This window comes from Sinocyclocheilus grahami, unplaced genomic scaffold (genome assembly GCF_001515645.1).
Source record: "Sinocyclocheilus grahami isolate Dianchi unplaced genomic scaffold, SAMN03320097.WGS_v1.1 scaffold501.1, whole genome shotgun sequence".
Lineage (NCBI taxonomy): Eukaryota > Metazoa > Chordata > Actinopteri > Cypriniformes > Cyprinidae > Sinocyclocheilus > Sinocyclocheilus grahami.
In genome coordinates, this window is record NW_015505680.1 from 614,216 (window position 1) to 637,964 (window position 23,749).

Here is a 23,749-nt window from a genome sequence, read left to right on the forward strand (position 1 = left end):
CGCAGCTTTGTGGCTGTTGGTGGAGGTGTGTCGGGCTGAGACCGGGGCCCCGAGTCTGGCCGAGCGGGTCATCTGGGCTGTCAACGCCGGCGGGGACGCACACACAGACGCGCACGGCATCTACTATAGGAAAGATCCGCTGGAAGGAAAACTGGGGAAAGGTGAGTACCTGAGGGCGGGACAGATTGCAGGAGAGGGTGTTATTTTTCCTTCTAGTTGTCTGCACCAGAAGAGGTGGCAGTTGTTAGTGGTGGTGGAGAATGAATGAACAAGTGTCCATGTCGTGTGTAAAGATGGAAGAACATTAAGCAACAGTATTGTGATGTGTTTTTTTAAGCCTTGTTGTGTTGGTTTGCAATTTTTCTAAATGGCCGGTACAGTTCAAAGTAGTATTTCTGCATTTTAAAAGTGATAATTCAACCAAAAATGAAAATGGTCACAATTGTCTTGTGAAAAAGAAGAGTGCCTAATTGTAATAAATGTGCACTTGTAGTGTACTTCATATCTTAGAAGTATATTTAAAAAAAACTGTACTTGCAGATAATATAATATTAATCAAATAAAAGGCCACTTAAGCGTACTCCACAAGATTACTTAAAAACACTTTAAAGTACATTTTTACCATGTTATTTGATATTACATTTAAAATTAAAATATTTTATTTGTACTAATTTGCAACTGCATTATTCAAATGTTTAATTACACATGTTTTACACACACATACACACAACTGATGACACTGATACATACAAGTTTCAATAGAAATAACATTAAAGTATATTTTAGTTACCATAAATGCTTGTCAGTACATTCACCTGTTCACTTTAATCATATTTCAGACCAAAAAATTGCACTAATTGCATTTAATATAAATTTAAACTATAATAGATTGTAAATAACATGCAATTAAGTGTCAGTTAGTTCACACTTAAGTATATTGTTTTAAAGTATATTATTTTTGTAATGTGTTATTTGAGTCAACTATCCTTGTAAGAATTAAGAAATATTAAAGGTATTTTGGTTGCACTGTATTTGTTTTATTACTGTATAGATTTGATAGTGTATTAAGAATGTTAATCATACTATATGTTGAAGAAAAGGACTGGTTGTCAGCTCATCTGGCTCATTAGTCGTTTGTTATTAGAGCTGTCGATAATATCAGGAAGTCTGTGTCACTTGAAATGTGATGACTGTCACTTCCTGAGTCAGATGAGAAATGCAGCATGCACATGTCAGGGCCTGTATAGTGCTTTCTAAAGCTCTGTAAAGACATCAAGCACCATGTGTTTTGTCAGATTTCACATTATTGCATCAGTATCAAGAAAACGACCAGTATTATAAATGTGGAACTTAATTTTCCACTCAGCTCTATGTTGGCTATAAATAGATATTGGAATGAAAATGAGGCAAAAACCTTGCTCTGGTTTGACATTTCCTCAGCATGTTATGAAACACAAATGCCATGCACTATATACACTTAAACTCACCTTTTGGCACTTTTTTGTCCCCCTCCAGCATCAGACTACGGTATCCGTCTTCCTATCCTGCGCTCCAGCCCGGAGGATCAGGTTCTTTACCAGACAGAGCGATACAACGAGGATACATTTGGTTATGAAATACCTATAAGAGAAGAAGGAGACTACATACTGGTCATGAAATATGCTGAGGTTTACTTTGCTCAGTCTCAACAAAAGGTGTGAATTTTGCTCACAGCAGCAGTGTACACAGTCACTCTTAGTAGTCGATATTTGAACATGGAAATGTTTAATCATTCATGATACTCCATGGTCTCTATTTCATAGTTTTCCCTCATGACATCATCTCTTTCTCTCTACTTCTTTCTTTTCTTTTCTCAGGTTTTTGATGTACGCTTAAATGGCCACGTTGTGGTGAAGGATCTGGATATCTTTGACCGTGTGGGTCACAGCACGGCTCATGATGAAATAGTGCCATTCTCAATAAAAAGAGGAAAACTAAGTGTGCATGGTGAAGTTTCCACTTTTAATGGGAAACTCACAGCAGAGTTTGTTAAGGTAAGTGTTACCCTGTTTTCCTATTGCCTTATGCCTAAACATTTTACACTGCCGTTCAAAAGTTTGAAGTCTTTTAATGCTTACCAAGGCTGCATTTATTTGATCAAAAATACAGCAAGAACAGTAATATTGTGAGATATTACAATTTACAATTTTAAATGTTTTCTAATTGAATGTATTTTAAAATGTTATATATTAAGCAGCCATTACTTCAGTCTTCAGTGTCACATGATCCTTTAGAAATCATTTTAATATGCTGATTTGCTCAAGAAACATTTCTGATTGTTATCGATGTTGAAATCAGAATGCGTCTTTCCGCTTCAGCACAGTAAAATCCCTAAAGGCGGACATACCTCTTTGAGCAATAGCTATGCAGTCATCTTTTATTCAATAAACCAGACACTAATCAATTTAATAAGACTTGTTGTTTATTTTCCTTTTTGCTAAAGGAACATTCATTTAAAATTGTGATGTAGTTATATAGTTACAGGCACTGAAGCTTAGTATTTCCAAGAAAATGAATTCTGTCAAAACTAATTGTGGTCCCTTGGAGTGTTTTTTTTTTTTTTTTTTTTTGTTCCAGTAGTGCAATTTAATTAATTATTTCAAAGCTGCTCCTTTTTCTTATGTAAACAGCAAACGTGTTTGGCTTGTGGGGTTTCTGTCAGCGATTAGTCTCAGAGGAACCGTGCACGTTGAGCATGACGGCAATCCAGAGGGAGGATGACATTAATGGATATGAGGATGCAACGCGCATTAGCTTGTCTGTCAGTCACCGGATAAAACATCTCATTCTTAAAATGAATCACTTTGACGCTTTTGCACCTGGCGATATGCATTGCTTTGACTAATTGTGGCAGAATTGTTTAGCAAGTTCTTGGGCTGCATAGTTTCACCACTAACTCTGCAGTGTTGCATAAAACAAAAGGTTTTATGAGGTTTTTTTGAGGTTCGAAGCCAAAACCAATGGCACTGAGAGCCACAGGACTGACCTTGTGCATGCCTCAACCTTTTATTCACTGTTAGAAACCCTGCAGGCCAGCCGCCGCACAGAATACACTAGAATCGATTTGCATATTTTCTCCATGTGTTTGCATGCGTTCATCCACTGTAAGCAGTGAAACCTAATCTATCTATCTCTTGTGTCCACAGGGTTACTATGACAACCCCAAGATATGTGCACTATATGTGATGAAGGGCAAGCTAGAGGGTAAGAGGGACCCCTGGGATTGGTTGGGTTGCGTCCTTGATCAAGTCCAATCCTCCTGTTCTTATAAAAAATTTTTGCACTTGTTCCTAGTAAAAGCCTTTGGTTTGTTTCTCAGATGTGCCCAAGCTGCAGCCACATCCTGGACTGGAAAAGAGAGAGGAAGAGGAGGAGGAAGAGGATGACGGAGAGGGGGGAGAAAGCGAAAAGAAGAGCACCTCCACCGCTCCCAAGAATCTGGTTCGGTCTGGGCCACGCACCCCTAACCCGTACGCCACTGACAACAGCAGCCTGATGTTCCCTATACTTGTGGCATTCGGGGTCTTCATCCCAACCCTCTTCTGCCTCTGCCGCCTGTGAGGGGAACAAGTGAGCGAGAGGGAGAGAGAGGAGAAGCGACGGACATCAGGCTGTGGAGGGGTGGGGGGAGGGGTGCAATGAGGGACGCACAGCCATGGGGACAGGCAGAAATATAGACTGACGTTACAACAGATAGAGAGAGCAAAAGTTGGGCGAGAGACATGCAGAAACGAGGAGGTTTCAGATATTGCTTGTTTTTGAAAGGGGTGACCCGGAAAATTCAAGGATTTTGAGCGCGAGTTCATTTTATGTGTGTGTTTGTGCTTGTGTTCGTACACATTTAATACCAATTTTAGTTTGAGGAGATCCGAGAGGAACTGATTGAATGCACTTACACACACATCTGCAGCAGGACTAACTACTTCACAAACCTGGTTTGTCTGGTCTAGCAGGAGATACTGAGGAAGAGCTGGAGACACACCTAGATCACGTGTCCCAACTCATGGGAAGTTATTGGCATGGAGAATTTTTCTGATCAGCGTTGGCGTTGATCTGCTGTTTTTTGGCCTCTAGTGGGAGGCAGAAATGGTACATGAATTTTCAGAACCAGTTTGATCATTTGGTTAAAGCATCTAAATCTCAGTGGCAAATCATAAAGTGTTTTTGTTGTATTAAGTGATTTGAGACCTTGGTTTCGATTAACCTCGCGTTTTATTTCCCTCACACTCATACGAGCTACTATCATTCATTTCCTGCAGCTTCTTTCATTTCTTTCTTTGGTTTAAAAGCATAAATATTCAAATGTGTCTGGTGACCTGCTTTCTCATTCTTTAATCGTGTATTTACAGACCACAGCAACACGTCTTTGAATCTCTAACTGTACAAGGGAAATATAAATTATTTTTTTCCCCATTTACTGGGACTTTTTGGTCTGCATGTGTTCTATTTTTTTTTTTTTTTATCTTTTGAAAGAGCGCATAGTTGTTTCTGTTTAGGTGGGAACATGAGTTAACAAAGAGGGTCTTTAATACACTGGCCTTTGAGTCCCAGAAACAAGATTGTATTGGACTGAAGTGTCAAATACCCTTAATTTCTCCACTCTCACTGGTACACGATGTGTCTGGGATAGCATTCTATTGGTTAATCTAAGTAATGGCATCTTAATTAACATTGTAAGGGTTCAAGCACCTATTGGTGTAGAGAAGGATAGTTGCTCAGTCAGGATGCTCTTTATCATGACATTTTGCCATGTTTCCTTTTGATTTAACCATACAGGCCGTTTTAACAATACCACCGAAGATTCTTGGATTTGTGTTACACACAATACCACCAGCATGCATGTGGTGGAAGAATGAAAGGTGTAGTCTGGTTGAAAAACCATTTGACAGATACATACCTGCCACATATTGTGTAGTATGGATGCAGAAGCATTAATTTTGTACTCAAGGTGGCAAATTTCAGTGCTGTCGTTTAGCTTGGACTTTTGTTATTGCATGAGTTGAGTGAACATTTGCATTCCACCTTATCCATCTTTTTCTCAGCATGTTCTGTAACCGTGATACTATTTGTTGTCTTGGTATTTTCCTCTCTTTTGCCCTTTATTTGCTCTTTGAATTGCTACTTTGTTTCGTTCAAGAACGCCTGCCTTAAAATGTGATTTAGTGTGCTATCAAGAGACCACCTCTCACACTGCTGAAACATCAGACCACAATTGAGTATTCATGCCACTGTGCTGTCTGACGTGTGAGTGCTGCATGTCAGTTTGTCCCCGTCTCTTGTGTGAACTTAGAAAATTATCTTGGCCTTTACCTTCTCAAAGGAGTCAGATGAGAGGGCAGGTTTTGCCTTGGTTTGTTGTTATTCTTTGGGATTTTTTTTAAAAATCGAAAACAATCATAAAAACATTGAGGCACCTTTTTCATTTATCAGAGTTGCAGAAAGTGGATTGCTTATTGTCGCCAAAGTCGTTTTCTTTTACACTGTGCATGTGTATATAAGGTACTTGGTTTGTTGTGCCATACGGTTATTTTTCTCTTTAGAATATTGTTCTTTTTTGTTTGTGTAATTGCTATGGCTATTGGGGTGGCTGGGTTTTTAAATATCTTGCCTAGAGGAGGAGTGCCCTTGAAAATAGCTTTGGTTGTGGATGTGGTCTAGAAATGACAGTGATTTGATTTGCAGCCACATTGACACACTGACCGTTTGTCAGAAAGAGCTCGGATCGTATTGAGTTTAGTTAATTTACAGTTGGGTTTTTATGTTGTGTAATTTAAGCAAAAGGAAATGGGTTGAATCTTAAAAAATATTGAAAGACTTTATTTTCCAGAAGTAGTTGTGTTTTATTTCCTCAGGATCTTTTGAATGATTTTTTTTTATGATGAGTCTTACTAGTGTGAATTATTGCACTGCCTGGTGTTGTTTTAAAAGCATTTTGTTTGTTTGTGTGATTTATCTTTCTCTTTTTGTTATGCATTGTGTAATTTTGATTCCTTGTTGCCTTAAATTTGAATACATCCTCATGTGCTTTACCGTTTTGTGCTCTCTAATCTTTTTTTTTTTCACCGTATATGTTGATTTATTGCATGATTGTTGAGTTTTTCACTGTTTTGTCATCTGAAAAACCAGTTGTGTTTAGTTTGTCTTGCACAAATGCACAACTTTTGGACAATAGCCAAAGACCACATGGAGGCCTTTCATTGTGTCCTCCTTCATAAAGAGCTCATGTGTATTGCTCCATGTCACATAAACTGCTGCGTTTACAAGGGATGTAGTTTCTCTGTTAATGTTAGTCGTGTTCAGCTACCTGTCCCCTCGTCCCTCAGAACTGTAGAGAACTTGGGAACTGGTGAAATAGTATTGGAACGGTTAACACCCACACGGTCTTGAGAGAAGGCTTCTGAAGTGGGAACTGCAAATCGATGTGGTTTCTTTTTAATAAATGTGCTATTTTATCTAACTGGCTTTGAGGGTATTTTTAATGAGCTCTTTTTCATTGTTTCATTTATAAGATTCTGTTAACAATCATAGTTTAGGTTAATATTATTTATTTATAATTATTATTAAATAAAATAATTATATATGAATGTGTGAAAACAAAGTAAATTAATAAGGAAATATATATATAGTTGTGTGTGTAGATATTTCAATTTATCAGCAATATAGAAAAGACAAAATAAAAAAACAATTGGTGTAATTATTGATAATTATTTAAATATTAAAAATAAGAAGGCACTCAAATATTATAACACGAAATTAAATTGGGAGAAGTTTAAAGATGCAAAATAAATAAAATAACATTAAAACATCGTAAATAAATAACTGCACTGGTTCAAAAGAATAAGTAAACATAAAATCTGTTTAACTAATTAAGAAAATAAACTGACGTAAGCTAATGGGAAGGCCTTTGTAAACCGAAATTATGGTAACCATAGCAACTTTCGAACGCGTTCAACCAATCAGATCGCCGTCCTGTCGGCGTAGGTTCTCCATAGTGACGCGCTACGCCATCTTGCATCCAGCGAGCGTCGAGCTCAACAGAAACGCAGTTCGCGCTCCGCCGCTACACCAAGTTACCAAGTGAGATTTCGGAGAGATGAACAGTCAGAGCTCCCGCAACGAAACGGCAGCCGCCGCGGTTAACGGCTCGGATTCAACGGCGGCGGCTCCCCGAGACCGCAAAACCGGAGGCGGTGTTCTGAAAAGGCTGAAATCGCGACGAAATCAAGTGGACCGGCGGCCTGTAACGGAGGAGGAGCTGCGGGCGCTGGGGAGAGACCTCACTCCGGATGAAGTTCTGGGACTCCGCGCAGTCACTCGCGGTAAGAGCTCTGAGACGCCACTCTGATACCTGCTTCATCTCACATCTCTTCAGATGCTCGCAATGTAACGTACATGTATTATGATGAGCTACAGCATCCACTGACTTAATGTGTTTGTTTACTTTATATAGTAACAGGCCCAGTCCATGCAACACATTTTAACGAGTTTCCAGAGGGCACTTTGTCTTCATGACTATTTTAAACATAGCAAATTAAGCATGTTTAGCAGTATAAGAGTATTGCTACATAGCTTTCTCAGTGCATCGGTTGCATGCGTTTACTCTAATCCAGTCTCTTATTGAGGTATTACTAGTGTATACTATGTTCCTCCCTATGTTCCTTTAATTGAAGTACATGGTGTATTTTCCCTTCACAGACTATCTGTGTAAACCAGAGGACAACATCTACAACATTGACTTTACACGGTTTAAGATCAGAGACCTGGGGACGGGAACGGTCCTTTTTGAGATTGCCAAACCACCACACTGTGGTATGTCTCCTTTCTTTGTCTTCAAGTTAAACTAATAAATGAAGTCACACAATGGTTCTTTTATCATGACTGACTTTATTTACTTTTAACATGTGAAGTGTAAACTGAAAGACACCCATACGTTACAGGTCTTATTGTGAACCATTTATCCATGTATGTTTAATTTTTTTTCCATTTTAAGTTGTAATTATTAGTCAGAATGTCGATCTTCTATGGAGATGTAATGAAATGATTGGATTAGTTCAGCATACGTCGCAACTTTAAGTGCATCAAATCTGTTTAGAGGTTCCTACTGTCATGGAACTGTGAATAAATGAGGGAATTTTATGTCGTATTCATGGAAATTTCTATAGTGAGTATGTAGTTGTGGTTTTGCTGTGCATGGAAGATTTGGCTTTCTGAGCCTCTGTTGAGCCACATTCAAATCTCTGATCCTCTGATCTCTTTTAAATATTTATATATAGTTGTAATGTTTTAGTTTAATCCGTTTTAGTTATTGTAGTACTTCAGCTTAAACTGAAAACTGAATATGAAAACTTGTCTTGGCAACTAGCTGAAATGTAATTTTAAAAAAAAAAGTGTTTTATTTTATTTCAGTTAAAGTTTATTTTATTTTAAGCAATGAAATGTTTTTTTTGTGTGTGTGGTTTTAGTTAAAGTTAATAGCCCCGACTCTTACATTCGATCTCAAACTGTTGCGTTCAGATCTTGATGAGGAGGATGAGGAAAACGGAGAGGTTGACACCAGTGCCGGGCGCTTCGTCCGTTACCAGTTCACACCTGCGTTCCTTAAGTTATGCACAGTCGGAGCCACGTAAGTCTCTAATAAGCATGGCCATGTGCATTCTGCTGTGTAAACAAACCTTGGAGGGTCTGAAACTGTGTTGACCAGCTCTTATGTTTTGAAGCAAAGGAGCTTGTGTCATCTGCTGCAACTCTTGAGCAATGTTATTAGCCAAATCCCACAGAAGTCGTGAATAAATCATGATTTGGCCTCAGTAGTTCCTTCAGTTTTGCTGTAAACATGAACAGACTTCAGTCTATGTAGTTGATTGTCATGTTGTCTTTTTTGAAAGTCATAAAGCTCTTGTTTAGTTACAGACCAACTGATCTGAATGGGATTTTATTGCATGATTTGATCATGTGTATTGCTATGTAGAGTAATGTCTCTTTTCTCCTTTCTTACTCTCTCAGGGTGGAGTTCACAGTTGGCGATCGACCTGTTACCAATTTCAGAATGATTGAGAGGCATTATTTTCAAGATCGCCTCCTGAAGAGTTTCGACTTTGACTTTGGCTTCTGTATCCCGAACAGCCGGAACACGTGTGAACATATTTACGAGTTTCCTCAGCTCCCAGATGACCTCAGTGAGTGTTCTGGTTACTATTTGATCTAACTATATAGTCCTTTAATGAATATAACAGCTCTTTATGCTATTAAACCAAACATGTTTTTTTTTTTTTTTTAATTGTTAAATTTAACAGGTTATTATACACTGCGCAAATAAAAAATATTTTCTTCATTTAATTTTTTTAAACCGCTTTATTTTTGCTTCCCCACTGACAGATATTTTTTCTTGTTTTAATTATAAACTCAACTGTATACTCCTTTAATGAATATACAATATCTTTTAGATATTTAATAAAGCAGTCATTCAAAGGGAAAAGTTTGTTTTACCCCATTGACAAATATTTTATAACTTTACAACTAAATTTGATTTAAGATTTTAAATAATTTTGCTATTCGAGTAAATGTATATAGAATTTTTTTATGTATTTGTATTGTAGAAAAAAAGACAAACAAACTGTATGAAAATAATTTTTTGCAATGTACATCGGGAGGGGTTGACAGTATAATTATAATTACAATTTATAATACAACATCATTTAGAATTGTAATATATTATCTGTAATATTATAATTTATATAATTTTATAATTATTCTATAATCTGAGAAAACAAACTACCACGTTGAATTAATACTGAACTTTTTTCCCACTCAAAAGAGGAAGGGTGAGAGAGGAAATTTGGCACAGAAGAGTAACCGATTGCTTTACTAGTACCATATTGACCTTACTCTGTCTGACATTTCACTCGTCCTGTCAGGCTTGTATCAAATTTCAGACCTCCTTCTCTTACCAGTGCTCAGATAGAGAAGAGTGCATTACATGTCTGTGTTCATTTGTTAAAGTGCCATGTAACACGCTGTGCTGTGGCGTTTCTTTGTCTCCTGCAGTTCGATTGATGATTGAGCACCCGTATGAGACCAGATCAGACAGTTTCTACTTTGTGGACAACAAACTCATCATGCACAACAAGGCAGACTACGCTTACAACGGGGGCCAGTAGTGCCTCTTCAACAGGAAACCTGACGATTGTTTGTTGGAGTGACCGTGTGGTTTTGCGTGGAATGCAAATACAGGACCGCCCCTCACTACCAGCTACACATGGTGTTGTCACCAGCATTACGATCTGGCACCATCGACCCACCCAACTGGAAATGACCTTCCCTCAGTGAAGTTCCTGCATTCCACAGACTGCACGCACTACTTGTGGGTTTGGCCAAAAAAAGCGGAGCCTTTCTCCACCGCCACACTCGACTAGCCGGAACTGAAGAATTGTCCTGTCGTCCTGCTTTAGGGCTACTACAATAGAGGAGTTTTGGTTTTGTAACTCTTGTTGTCTTCCTGCACCCACCACCTTTTCTCCAGTTTTGTGAGATTTTTAAAGCTCTGAAGTTTTGTTAACAAACTCAATCTTGATTATCTGAATGGGGTCTTTCGAAATGTCCTAAAATGAAGCAATCCTGCCACATATATCTTTGGTTATTAAACAAAAAGAGGAGTTTTGCACAGATTAGATTTGCAGTTAATGATGATCATTAAAGTGATAGAATGGATATCGCGGTATATTATTGAGATCGTTCTGTTTATCAGAGCCAACACTATTGCAACACTCTCGGACATGTGATCAGGATTAGTATGTCAAGTTAAAGAGGATGTGATCTGTTTTTTTGTGTGGTGTGTGTGTGTGTGTGTGACCATAACCTTAAACAGTTGCAGGTTTTTGTTTAACTACGCTCCCGTTCAAAAGTTTGGATTCAGTAATATTTTTAATGTTTTTGGAAAAATATTCACCAAGCTGCATTTATTTGATCAAAAATACAGTAAAAACAGTAATTTTGTGAAATATTTTCTATTTTAATATATTTTAAAATGTAAGTTATTCCTATGATGTTAAGCAGAATTTCTTATTAAAAAACTTACTGACCCCAAAATTTTGAACCCTAAACTGACCTCATGTAGAGACCAAGAATGTGGCCGCTTATTAATAAGTAATTGCATTTAGGAGTGTGATTCTCGAGGTCTTTTATTTTTGTCTCCCTGTTTTATGTCAAGTCTTTATCTGACAAAAAGTGGAGTTTTTGCAGGTGTGTAGTGTCAGTCCTGTAGGGATCTGGAATGGATATGGCTGCATGCACTGTGGGGGTTCACAGGGCATCTGTCTTTGTCATGTATGAGGGCTTTCGATGTCGGACTCAGCTGTGCATACAGAAACCCTGTTTTCACTGGTGTCACACACAGAGAAGTTTGGGATTCCCAACATGGTGTCTTTGTGCACCTTTCAAGCTGGTTAGCCTCTATCATAGCTTTGATGTTTACCTTTGATCTAATTCAGGTAAACTGAATGCTGATGCTTAATAGCGGTTGGGAATTAGGCGAGGCGATTAGTTGAGAAAAATTGAAAAATTAATTTTTTTTTAATATTAACTTGATTTGATTAGCTTATGATCAAAGCAAATCATGTTACAGTTGCAAAACACCCATTGTTACTCATTCAAAGTCAGTCCTCAGCTCTCAATCCATTCACAAACAAGTCAGTCCTCAGCTGGACGGTGACTTGCGTATATTCTTAAGTGTCCTTAAGAAAGAAAAGCTGTAATGTGAGGCTGAAGGACCAATGTTTGTGAAGTATTTGTGGTTGCATGTCTGTCTAATGCCTAACCTGTGCGGTTTACATAGGTCTGTGTACCATCTGTGTGTTGACATGCTGTAATTTAAACTGAGTAGTTTACCACACAGGTTTCGATCCATTTATTAGCTTTACTACAAACTGCACACAAGATAAAATATTTGGTTTTATTCCTATTAATTTTCCCCCTGTTTCAGTCTCAATTTATGTTTAATCCCTTACTGAGAGACCTAATAAAGTGTCTTTATATTCTTTAAAATATTCTGTTTTCAACAAGGATGTGATCCGCTCATCTTTGGTGGTTTCTTGTATATCATGCACACTAATGTGTGGATTTAGTCATAGCAGTTACTTTAGGAATGCTGCTCATGCTTTACATTTGTTGAGTGATATGTCAACTGGAATATATTGCTCTTTTTATTTAGCCATTTGTTATGTCAGATTGTTTTCCATCTAATGAAGCCTGTATCAGGACTCTTATAATGAAAGATTTCATAATATGACATTCTCTAACACATCATTCTGCAAAAATGACTTGTTTGTACATTAGGTAGAGATAACAGGGACCATTAAAGTGAATAGTAGGTACATTAAACCTTAAGGAAACACTTTCATTAATAACAAGCATGAGTGATACTTATGGCTTTAAGATTGTTTACATTAAATATTCGTCTAAAATAAATTCTCATTAAATTTTTTTAGCCCTTGAAGCTCAGTTGCCTATATATGTATATTGTACGTGTACAGTTACCGCTGCATCAGAATGATGTTCCCCATGTGTACCCTGAGATCTAGGCTCTTGGTTTAAAGATGTTGTCAAGATCAACTGCAACTGAAGACAAGTGTGTGCCCCGCTTTACTCTCTTTTTCAGAATTGTAGGAACATTGTATTATACTGTATAAAATAGGAATTCTGTTCAGATGTGGCAGGGGGATTTTGTTCAGGAAGATAAATAAAATACATTTTATAAACGAAATCTGTTTTATTCTTAACTCCACAGCACGATCCAATATTGTACCACAAGGTGGCAGCCAGCAAATGATTTCAGATATTCAAATATTTTCATTTTTTATTTGGATTAATATAACATGTTTTGTAGAGCCCTAATAGGAGAATGTATTCAAACGTACAATACACTTTTAAAGTATTATCCATTATGCCAAGATGCACGTATTTATTTGGGAAGTCGTTTCTAGTTGATCACAATGGTAAGGCAGGTCTGTTTGCTGGTTTTGGATGCATTTCGGTTGGATGCCATGGAGATCTGCAAACCAGCTCACAGCAAACCATCCGACTGGTTTATTAGCGTTTGTTTAAGGTAATATTTGAGCACCACGTGCTTCTCCTAAATTTGATCGGAAGTGGTGATCACTATGGAATGCCAATCCTGCCATAATTATAAATATATGTAAAAACGCTAATATAAATATATATATATATATATATATATATATATATACATATATTTTATCTTTTATTTATTTTCACATTTCTGTATTTATGTATTTCCACATTTATTAATTTATACATTTATTTATTTTCACATTTATTTATTTCTACATTTCTTTGTCAGTAGGGTAATGAGGAGGGCGTGTTTTATCTCAGGAATAGCAATCGAGCCAGAGTAGGCGAGGGGTAAGCTTTGAGACAACAGTGACACCTTGTGGTGCCCAAACGAAGTACAAGAAGTGTTGCCTACATGATGCGCCTGTTGATAGTATGGGATGTATGATTTAGATGGGCAATATGGGCAAAATCTTATATCACAGGTTATTATTTCAATTTCACGTGGGTGTTTGTTTCTGCTGGGACGCGTGCAATCTGTGATCGAGTACATTTGCTGAAGCTGGCGAAAGCCTGCAATTGCTTTCTTATGCGCACTGTTTTTCTAGGTTTCACTTTCAACGCATGCAATGCATGTTTTAAAGATTCGGGATAGAAGGAGGCATCAGTTACTGTAGAAGATTTGTCGCCTCGCACCACTTCCCGTAATGGGTTCTCTTGGTGTAGACACAGCTTTAGATACGGATTAATCGGCCGATTAATCACAACTCTTAGCAGGCATGTGCACACATAGACATCAAAGGGGGCTTGAGCACCTGCCCCTTTTCTTCCTCGAGAGAAAGTGCCCTTTTTTCTGGGGAGTGTTTTTTTTATTTTTAATAAATGTATATATGTGCGTGTGTGTGTGTGTGTGTTTCATTTTGTGCACAGCTTTCCCTGTCAAACAAATAAAAAATCTAAATATCAGGTGGGGTCGGGAAATGTTGAGACTGTAGAGTTCAGATGCCTTTCTCCCCTCCGCGCAGGCGCCCAGCACAGCAGTGTATCAGCACACATTGATCAGCTGCACATCACTGACAGACAGAGAGCCGCAGAAGTGAAGCCTTCTCTCCCTTTACAGTAGTGTTTGTCTTGGTGTGGAGGTGAGTGGTGATGAACAACAGAATAAGTTACTAGGGCTGCCCCCGACTAAAGATTTTTCTGGTCGACTAGTAGTCGTTCATTTGAAGCATTAGTCGACTAATCGCACATTTATTAATAAACCATTTAAATCATTATAATGAGCCTTTAACTGCCTACATAGCCTAATAAGCGCTCAAGCACATGCATTAAGCTTGCCACAGCGCACTGGCAGAAGCTAATGATTATGTATGTGTCAGGGAAAAACAGTTAAGGAGGCTGCATTAACATTTTAATAATGTATTGATAAAGCCTGCAATTGCTTTCTTATGCGCACTGTTTTTCTAGGTTTCACTTTCAACGCATGCAATGCATGTTTTAAAGATTCGGGATAGAAGGAGGCATCAGTTACTGTAGAAGATTTGTCGCCTCGCACCACTTCCCGTAATGGGTTCTGTTGGTGTAGACACAGCTTTAGATACAGATTAATCGGCTGATTAATCACAACTCTTAGCAGGCATGTGCACACATAGACATCAAAGGGGGCTTGAGCACCTGCCCCTTTTCTTCCTCGAGAGAAAGTGCCCTTTTTTCTGGGGAGTGTTTTTTTTATTTTTAATAAATGTATATATGTGCGTGTGTGTGTGTGTGTGTTTCATTTTGTGCACAGCTTTCCCTGTCAAACAAATAAAAAATCTAAATATCAGGTGGGGTCGGGAAATGTTGAGACTGTAGAGTTCAGATGCCTTTCTCCCCTCCGCGCAGGCGCCCAGCACAGCAGTGTATCAGCACACATTGATCAGCTGCACATCACTGACAGACAGAGAGCCGCAGAAGTGAAGCCTTCTCTCCCTTTACAGTAGTGTTTGTCTTGGTGTGGAGGTGAGTGGTGATGAACAACAGAATAAGTTACTAGGGCTGCCCCCGACTAAAGATTTTTCTGGTCGACTAGTAGTCGTTCATTTGAAGCATTAGTCGACTAATCGCACATTTATTAATAAACCATTTAAATCATTATAATGAGCCTTTAACTGCCTACATAGCCTAATAAGCGCTCAAGCACATGCATTAAGCTTGCCACAGCGCACTGGCAGAAGCTAATGATTATGTATGTGTCAGGGAAAAACAGTTAAGGAGGCTGCATTAACATTTTAATAATGTATTGATAAACTACTGCTTTTTTTGTTTTCTGTTTAAGAGATGAAGTCGACGTAACTCGTCTCCGCAGTATAGTGATGCGCCTTTATGCATGTTTCATAGGGATTACATAATCCAAGAATATTTGTTTGCCCAGCCTGAGAGAGTTTTCATATGACCCCTTTAAGGCTAAAAGTAGCTCATAACTCGCTGATTTAGGAGAACATCTTAAAAATAATGGGTGTGTCAGTCCTAAATTTAGGACTCCTAAATTTTTGTTCTAAGAGTATTTGACAAAGTGTTTTAGCGCTAAAGCTAGCTCCTAAATCTGTGAAACGTTAGGAGTAGTGAAGAGGACTCCAAAGTCATAAGACCAAATCTGAACTAAACTAAAATGGCTGTTGCCAGCAATCTACCTCGGAATATAAACATTTTAGAAACATTTGACCATAATGAGCTTTTAAAAAGGTAGCTATCGGCTTTGGTTTGGAGGTTATCCCAACTCCAAATGTTTTATTATATCCTTAATATAGGCCTATATATAGGCTAGGCTAGCTGTTCTCGCGTCCAGTTTGGTTTTCTTTTATGTTTGCTTGTCTAGCTATCAGCCATGATTATTCTACTCTGCTAATTAAAAGGCTGTTTATATGCATATTACCAACATTTTATTAGTCGCTTAGTCGCAGAAAAAAATAATCCACATGAAGTGGCGAAATCACGCAGTCCGTGAGTGACGGACAAATCGTAAAAGTTTGTCTCAGCAGCTTTGTGAATAGGTTTTAAGAGAAAACTCTTAGCTAAAAACTTTTACTGTTATTTAGGAGAACTCTTAGTGGTAAGATAAAATGTTTTGTGAATACGGGCCCAGATATGCAAGACTGAAAATTTCTTATTGTAAGTATATAGGCCTACTGATTCATATAAACATTTTGAGGAGCGTTTCAATTCCTCTCTCACTTCTGTTCCCACATTTTTTTTGCTTCGTTTTACAGGTTTATAATATGAAAGCACTAAGTTTCGATTTCTTCATATCGTCAATAATAGTAGACGAGTTACTCTTCTGGTTTGCAGTCATACAACGTTCATGTTTGCGTGCTTGTCTTTCTATACTCACAGGTCTCATAAGTGTGTCTGCCTGTAAAGAACATGAGTCTTAAAAAAACGCGTGATTTTAAAATGTGCACAAAATTATTTTTAAAACGAAGTATCTTGAAGTGTATAGTTAATATTTTGTTAATTTATTATTGTTAAAATAAATGCTATTTGATTACAAATCATGCTGTAATGTTGATTTCAAGCCAATCCAAACGAAGGAGATCAGAGTCTGAAAGCACTGCCAATAACTTTGCAGAACGACCAAGTGAAAGCAAAAACAAAAGGTAAACAACCTATCTTTCCATTTTATGCTTAAGGACAACTACCCATTTTATATCTACTATAAATAAAATCTTGCATGTGCCTAAACAACCATTTCTGGTGCCAAGTTATACAGTATCTTATTTACCAACTACAACCCAAGGGAAATGGGAGTTTTGCTAGGGGCAAAATTGGTGCCTATCAGCATATGTGCCATGTTTGCTGATAAAGCAAAACATTTGAATTAATATTACAACTTATTCAAATATGAACGTTTATTTGCACAGTTCTGTTTGACCGGACCGTCTCTCTCTTTAGTAAGTCAAAGAGAGCAGCTTCTCCAACATCCAGCTATCTGTCAATGAGGACAGACTGGTCAATGGATCCACCAACCAACTTCAAAGGTGGAGAGACATTTCCTTTGCATTCAAGGTGAATTTTACTTAAATACTATATACAGTAAAGCAATTTTTATTTATATAAACAATAATCTGAAATAATAATTTTAAAGCAATGAATGAAAATATGTTTTTATAAGACTAAGAAGTGCCAGTTTCTAACCTTACCTTACACATACATTGACATGCTCCAAAACTATGTTTTAAAAAAAATAATCACAGGATTAAGAGAAAAAGAGAGACATCACCAATCACCAGTTATATCTCCCTGAAAAATTACAACCCAATGAACGATTCAAGAGGCAACACATCCGTGCTAAGGTCAGGGCATTTGTCATATTTTACTAAAAAGTTCACTGTCATATTGGTGCATTCAAGTCCTCCTGCCTGGGAAGTCAGTATTTACGATTTGGGTAAATGTAATTACAATGTCATGTGCGTTCAAATCACTTTTGTCAGAGCAAGATGCTGATATACCTTATCTACATTCAACAAGATCTTTGAACTCTTCATCTACAAAATTATTGGTGTGTTTTGGGTGTTTAAATGGTTATACATTCTATGATATTTTAGAAGCTTAGTTTTATTGTAAATGAAAAAAAAAATTTATTTGAAAAAATTTACCATTAATACAGAAACTGAAAATCTGTAGTTTCTCACTTGTAACGACTTTGTGGTACAGTCAAGTCCCCTTTATACAGTAGAGATGGTTTCAAATCAACTTCACAGTTTTAAACAGGAAAGTATCAATAATGCGAACTTCAAAAACATTCTGCTGGAAAGCAGCTCTAATAAGAAAATAGTGTCATTATTAAGCTCCAGTCAGTTCAGTGTTGGTTCATTTCGTCTCAATAACCGTGTAAAGTGAATTCATTACAAAACTAATTTAATTCAACTGTTTAATTCAGTAACATACATGTGCATTCAACTCATCAGTACGATCTTTCTAACATAACTTGAACACACCATAATCCTGTAATAAAAAGAAATAAGAACATGACATTGTTTCCTTACAGAGTAAGAGCAGCTTCTCCTACACCCACCTGTATGTCTTTGAAGACAGACTGGTCAATGGATCCACCAACCAACTTCAGAGCCGCGGAAATGTCTTTAACTTGTGTCTAAAGTGTAAATGTCACTTTAATCAATTTAATGGATCCTTGCAGATAAAAGTATTCATTTTTTAATGTATCACAATTTCCACAAAAATATGTTTGAAAGAATGTTATTTTTCAAAATTGATAATAAAAAGAAAAATGTCTTGAGCACCAAATCAGCATATTAGAATAAACTCTGAAGGGAAAAAAAGTATTTTAAATTGTAATAATATTTCACAATATTCCAAACGTTTGAACAGTAGTGTATTTGTGTATATGCTGAATATTTGATCAGTTTGCTTGTTGTATTTTCTTCTTTGTAGGAGATGGCAGTCAGGAGCATCTTTGAAAGTGTTTTGAAACCCACCAAGCTTCAGACACAACCAAAAAGATCTGCAAAACCTAAAACAAGAGATAATAAAGAGGTTAGAAGCCTTGCATGTATGTGTTCCACACTAAAGCAAGTTTCAGGGCTTAAAAAAATGACTCTCAAAGAAAAATATTACAAAGAAAGTGAAACATTATGAAGAGAAAGAGGATGGGGACTGCAGTGAGAAAGATTCTGACTGATTGATTCTGAGTGATGATGAAGGGAGGGACAATGATAGTTCTGATGAGGAGGAAGATGGGTCCAAAAATAGTTCTAATGAAAGGAGTGATGAAGAAGGGAGGGACAATGATAGTTCCGATGAGGAGGAAGATGGGTCCAAAAATAGTTCTGAATAGGAGGAAGATGGGTCTGATGAGGAGGAAGATGGCTCTGATGAGGAGGAAGATTGGTCTGATGAGGAAGATGGCTCTGATGAGGAGGAAGATTGATCTGATGAGGAGGAAGATTGGTCTGATGAGGAGGAAGATTGGTCTGATGAGGAGGAAGATTGGTCTGATGAGGAGGAAGATTGGTCTGATGAGGGGGAAGATGGGTCTGATGGGGAGGATTGTTGTGATGAGGAGGAAGATTGGTCTGATGAGGAGGAAGATTGGTCTGATGAGGAGGAAGATTGGTCTGATGAGGAGGAAGATTGGTCTGATGAGGAGGAAGATTGGTCTGATGAGGAGGAAGATTGGTCTGATGAGGAGGAAGATTGATCTGATGAGGAGGAAGATTGGTCTGATGAGGAGGAAGATTGGTCTGATGAGGAGGAAGATTGGTCTGATGAGGAGGACGGGGAAGAAGATAGTCGTGATGATGAGGAAGACAACTCTGCATGCAGTGATGAGGGGTCTGATGGCAAGTATTCTGAAGGCTATGATGATCACAGTTCTGACGAATACAACAGTGAGGATGAGGATGATGACTACTGATATGAAATGTGATAACCTGATGTATAATAGGCTATTATAAAAAAATATTGTCAATATTATGTGCCTTCCAGTCGCCTACTGAATCACAAATGTTCAGTTATGTGCATACAGTGCATCTCAACTTTGTGTATTACTTGCTTTTGTTTTGGTTTTACCATTATAGCTCTTTGACGTTTCTAAAGAAGTGTAAAACTGTGGAACACATGCAAATTTAGTCTTTACAGTGTAGTTTACTATATAGCCTGCATACTTGGCTTTCATTGTACTTCCAAAATTACTGGCAAAAAGATTCCATAAAAATGTTTAAAAAATGTGTTTGTTTGATTTATTTAAATTAATAAATAGAAGTATTTGAACACTCAACTATATATGGAAAAAAACACTAAGCAATTTGATGTAGACACAATTTTCACAAAGAAACAGCAAGCAACAAGTAACAATAACTTTTTAAAGTAGAAAGACTGAAATAGTCTTGTCTTGTAAAACATAATTTTTTTTGTTATTTACAACTTCAATTTTTTTATTTTTTTTAACAGTGAATGAGATTTATCTTATTTTGCAGGTTTTTGTAAAGTTATCAAAGTGATTAGTGCTTATTAAAAAAGATGTGTTTGTTTCAAGGCTTTTATAATAAAATAAAAATGTTAACTGGAATAAAATAAAAACTTAAAGATTTTATTTCAGCTAGAGTTGCCAAGCAATATTTCTCATTTTAATTAAGTTTAACTTGATGTAGCCTTCTAAAAGAACTACTTAAACCAAAGTAAAAAATAATAAAAACAAAACAAAAAAATAAGAATGAATTCTTAATTAGCGGATGGTGTTACCTCACTAATCAATACAGTAATACAAATCAATTAAATAAGAATAAAATCAGTTGCTGTTAATTTATCCGGGCACCTCAGGTCTTACTCAGTGCTGATTTTGCCTCACAGATGGAGACAGCAGCAGCAGACGAAGTCAGAGGTGAGTTGAGCTTTGTAACAGTCAGACCATAACAGTTCATCTATTCTTAAGATGCCAGTATGAACATACACATATTTTAAGACTAGATTACAGTTGTTCTTGTATTTTTGGGATGAATTTGGTTAACTTTGTCACACAGAACCGATGTTTCAAAGCATGAACATGATGGGAATGAGCTCGGGACAACACCAGAATTTCAGTCCCATGTGGCAAAAAAGTTAGGAGCCTTTTTGGACGGGTGAGACACAAGGACTGCTATTTCTGCTGTTATAACTACTACAAGAACTGTTATCTTTGAGTATCTTTGTCATTACCTTTTACTTCAGCTTGTCAGTCAGTAGTTTCTTTTGCTCACTCTCTTTTACAAATGCACTCAACTTCAGGTGTATTTCAGAAGTTTTTTTTGAAACTGGTGACTCAAAACCTGGTCAGTCCAAAAACAGAGAGGAAGAGGATCAAGAAAGTAAGCAAATAGTCATTTTCTTTCATGAAAACATGAACATCTGACAGATGTACAGTAATATAGATAATATCCACAACTGCAGCTATATTAAATCCAGATATTCAGCTGAGGCATGTTTCTTGTAATTTTCTGAAGGTTTCCATCTCTTCTCCACATCCGCTCCTGGAAATTGGATGGAGGAACCACTTCCTCCACCTCCTAAAAGGAGACCAATTCCCAGCTCTAGGTGAGTCGGACTCCTGGTTATAATAGTATATACAGTACACACACTCTTTTAGGGTGAATCTCACAAAAACATGCATGCATCAGAAAGAAAAGATTACATTTTGCATTTATTTTTTGCTGATGCATGCATGTTTTCGTGAGAGTCACCCTAAAATAATATGTGGATAGATGAATGGATGGATAAAATTAAATTCTTTTGACAAAAATTAAATTTTTGTATATTCTGTATGTGTATATATATATATATGTGTGTGTATTGCATTCTTGACAATCTGCATTAAGTTTCTCACTTTCGACAGTGACAGTGACAGTGAGATGGAAATGAGGTTTAGAGAAGCTGCTGTGTCTGTGTCAGACATCCTCGCCTCTGCAGCCCAACTTGCAGCGAAAACTGAGGAGAAAAGTACAACAAAAGAGTCAGCAGAGGAAAGCACCGTCACGAAGAAAAAGAAGAAAAAAAGAAAGGCATCCACAGAGAGAAGGGAGGAGAACATTACCCAAGTATCAGAGAAACAGTCTAATAGAGAAGGAACAGAAGAGCAAACAACTGTGGTGGAAAATTTGACAAAGAAAAAAAAGAAGAAACGGATAAAGTTAGAGGAGGGCAGAAAGGACTGTGATGAATGAAAGGCTTTATTTGAAGTAATAGACCTCAGTCATGGTAGCACCATATTTAATTTGGACCGGAATAAAAACGAGACTGTGAGGAAGTGCTGTGCGTTTAATGGATTGTACTGTTGTTTAAAAACAGTGTTCGGCTGCTGAAACGTCTTTCTGAAACAAATTCAATAGACAAAAACTCCATAAAACAGTTTTGAAAGTTTTTAAGAGTTGTGAAAATTGTGATCTAGGACCTTTTGCACAGACTTGTTTTCATCAGCGTAAAATTCAATATGGTGATTAACTTGACTAAGGTCTATAATACTCTAAATGCTGTTCTTGATGTTTGTATAGTTTTTTTTATGACATTCATTGTGTTCTAACAGTTGACTGTGAAATTTAGAGAAAGCTCTAAATTGACAAGAAATGGGTTTTCAAGCTATAAATCCCCCCAAACATCAATAAACTCTTTATTTTGCCATTTTACTAGAAAGTATTTCTCTAGACTGTTTATTGGTTTTAATCAATCTAGACCAGGGATCCTCAAATCTGGCCCACGAGATCCACTTTCCTGCAGAATTTAGCTCTAACCCTAATCAAACACACCTGAGCATGCTAATCAATGTCTTCAGGATCATTATAAAAGTCAAGTCTGCTCTATTGTCAATTCTTCCACATGTACAGCACCAACACACAGAGAATTTAAATTGCGTTACTCTCAGACCCTTGGTGCATACAGATAACACTAACAGTAGAGCATAAAAATACAGATAGATACAGATTAAATATAAAATACAACTATACAAATAAGGTCAAATGTAAAAAAAAAAATAATAATATATATATATAAATTTATATATATAAATCAAAATCACCGGTAGGTGAGTTTGGTCAGGGTTGGAGCTATACTCTGCAGCGCATTGGCCCTCCAGGGCAAGATTTGAGGAACCCTGATCTAGACTCTAGCAGACTGACTAGACAAATTATATACATGCTAATGTTCACATAAGATTCTTTTATGGAGCATTATTTAAAGTTGTTGTTTTTTTTTCATTTGTGTGTAGGCAGCAGGTAGCTATATGGCAGTTTGGATTTTTACATGGACTGTCAATTTTTATTTATTTTTGCTCTCCAGTGCATTTTTAAAAAGTTTTTTTTTCATATGCACCGGCTCTCAGGCGTATTTCCATCAGTAGCCGTGGCTATTGTGCAGTAGAGACCATCGTGTAGGGATTTAAGGGTCTATATCCGGGTGGAGAGGAGAGCAGGTGAGAAGAATGGGTTTCACTCATCTGGATCTGAGGTTAGAGATCCAATCTGCTTTTAGACACTGGAAATTTAATTAAAAGAGAATCAGAGATGGTAAACAGTTTTATCCCAGTATCATCTGAATACGGCTAGATTAAACACAAGGTCTGAGAGGGTCTGTACCTGGCTCTGGTGAAGTGGACTGCAGATGTAGACTCCTCTTCAATGGGAGTGTCAGCGTGTACACACTTTTGAGTGTAGTAGAAGAGTTGGGACAAACTATCACATCATAGAAGTGTCTTTAACAGATCGCTCTGTTGCAGAACCTGTCACTGTAAACTGGCCTGTCAATCATCTTGTCACTGGCTTAAGCCACAACTTAATTATAATACATGGTTATATCACAATTCGGAGAGATAGACATCTAGGGAATGGTGGTGGGGTAGCAACCTTTATTAAACAAGGAGAGCAGTTGAGGATGATGGGGAATTAGAAGTTATGGTGGAAACGGGAAGGCTCACAGAGTATTAGAATAATTAACTTTTACAATCCATGTGATAGGTTAAACAAGGATACTCTAGAAAGTATAGGAGGGGATGGGAATCAAAAAGTGGTGTGGTGTGATTTTAATGCTCAGTTCGTTATGGGGAAGCGCAAAAACAGATTATAATGGAGATATCATTGAAGACATGCTAGACTGGGGAGGATTAGTTTGCATTAATGATGGCAGT

General features: G+C 37.2%; 3 protein-coding genes across 4 annotated transcripts in view; all 3 read left to right on the forward strand.

Moving 5' to 3' along the window:
- mlec (malectin) overlaps window positions 1–6,496 on the forward strand; it is a 9,677-nt gene extending 3,181 nt beyond the window's left edge. The window contains exons 3-7 of one of the 2 annotated variants that reach the window (XM_016236926.1): window positions 26–161; window positions 1,516–1,694; window positions 1,857–2,033; window positions 3,186–3,243; window positions 3,359–6,496. In XM_016236926.1, coding sequence (XP_016092412.1) covers window positions 26–161; window positions 1,516–1,694; window positions 1,857–2,033; window positions 3,186–3,243; window positions 3,359–3,600 — 792 coding nt within the window. In that variant the 3' untranslated portion in view covers window positions 3,601–6,496. The remainder of the gene's footprint in view (window positions 1–25; window positions 162–1,515; window positions 1,695–1,856; window positions 2,034–3,185; window positions 3,244–3,358) is intronic. The other variant, XM_016236925.1, reaches the window with a different exon arrangement.
- cunh12orf43 (chromosome unknown C12orf43 homolog) overlaps window positions 1–22,259 on the forward strand; it is a 27,544-nt gene extending 5,285 nt beyond the window's left edge. The window contains exons 3-8 of the mRNA XM_016236889.1: window positions 14,093–14,095; window positions 20,452–20,482; window positions 20,622–20,720; window positions 20,866–20,945; window positions 21,081–21,171; window positions 21,470–22,259. Coding sequence (XP_016092375.1) covers window positions 14,093–14,095; window positions 20,452–20,482; window positions 20,622–20,720; window positions 20,866–20,945; window positions 21,081–21,171; window positions 21,470–21,797 — 632 coding nt within the window. The 3' untranslated portion in view covers window positions 21,798–22,259. The remainder of the gene's footprint in view (window positions 1–14,092; window positions 14,096–20,451; window positions 20,483–20,621; window positions 20,721–20,865; window positions 20,946–21,080; window positions 21,172–21,469) is intronic.
- Window positions 7,007–10,980, forward strand: unc119b (unc-119 lipid binding chaperone B). The gene is made up of 5 exons (XM_016236928.1): window positions 7,007–7,358; window positions 7,735–7,848; window positions 8,554–8,662; window positions 9,043–9,215; window positions 10,084–10,980. The coding sequence occupies exons 1-5, from the start codon at window positions 7,133–7,135 to the stop codon at window positions 10,194–10,196; spliced, it is 735 nt and encodes a 244-aa protein (XP_016092414.1). The 5' UTR covers window positions 7,007–7,132; the 3' UTR covers window positions 10,197–10,980.
- Window positions 22,260–23,749: the final 1,490 nt, after the last annotated feature.

What these genes read in the sequence shown, in the direction of transcription:
- unc119b (XM_016236928.1), top strand. Translation starts at nt 7,133, where the DNA reads ATGAACAGTCAGAGCTCCCGCAACGAAACGGCAGCCGCCGCGGTTAAC. An exon ending in TGCCAAACCACCACACTGTG is followed by an intron (nt 7,849 to 8,553) that starts GTATGTCTCCTT and finishes TGTTGCGTTCAG; the next exon opens with ATCTTGATGAGGAGGATGAG. An exon ending in TCAGCTCCCAGATGACCTCA is followed by an intron (nt 9,216 to 10,083) that starts GTGAGTGTTCTG and finishes TGTCTCCTGCAG; the next exon opens with TTCGATTGATGATTGAGCAC.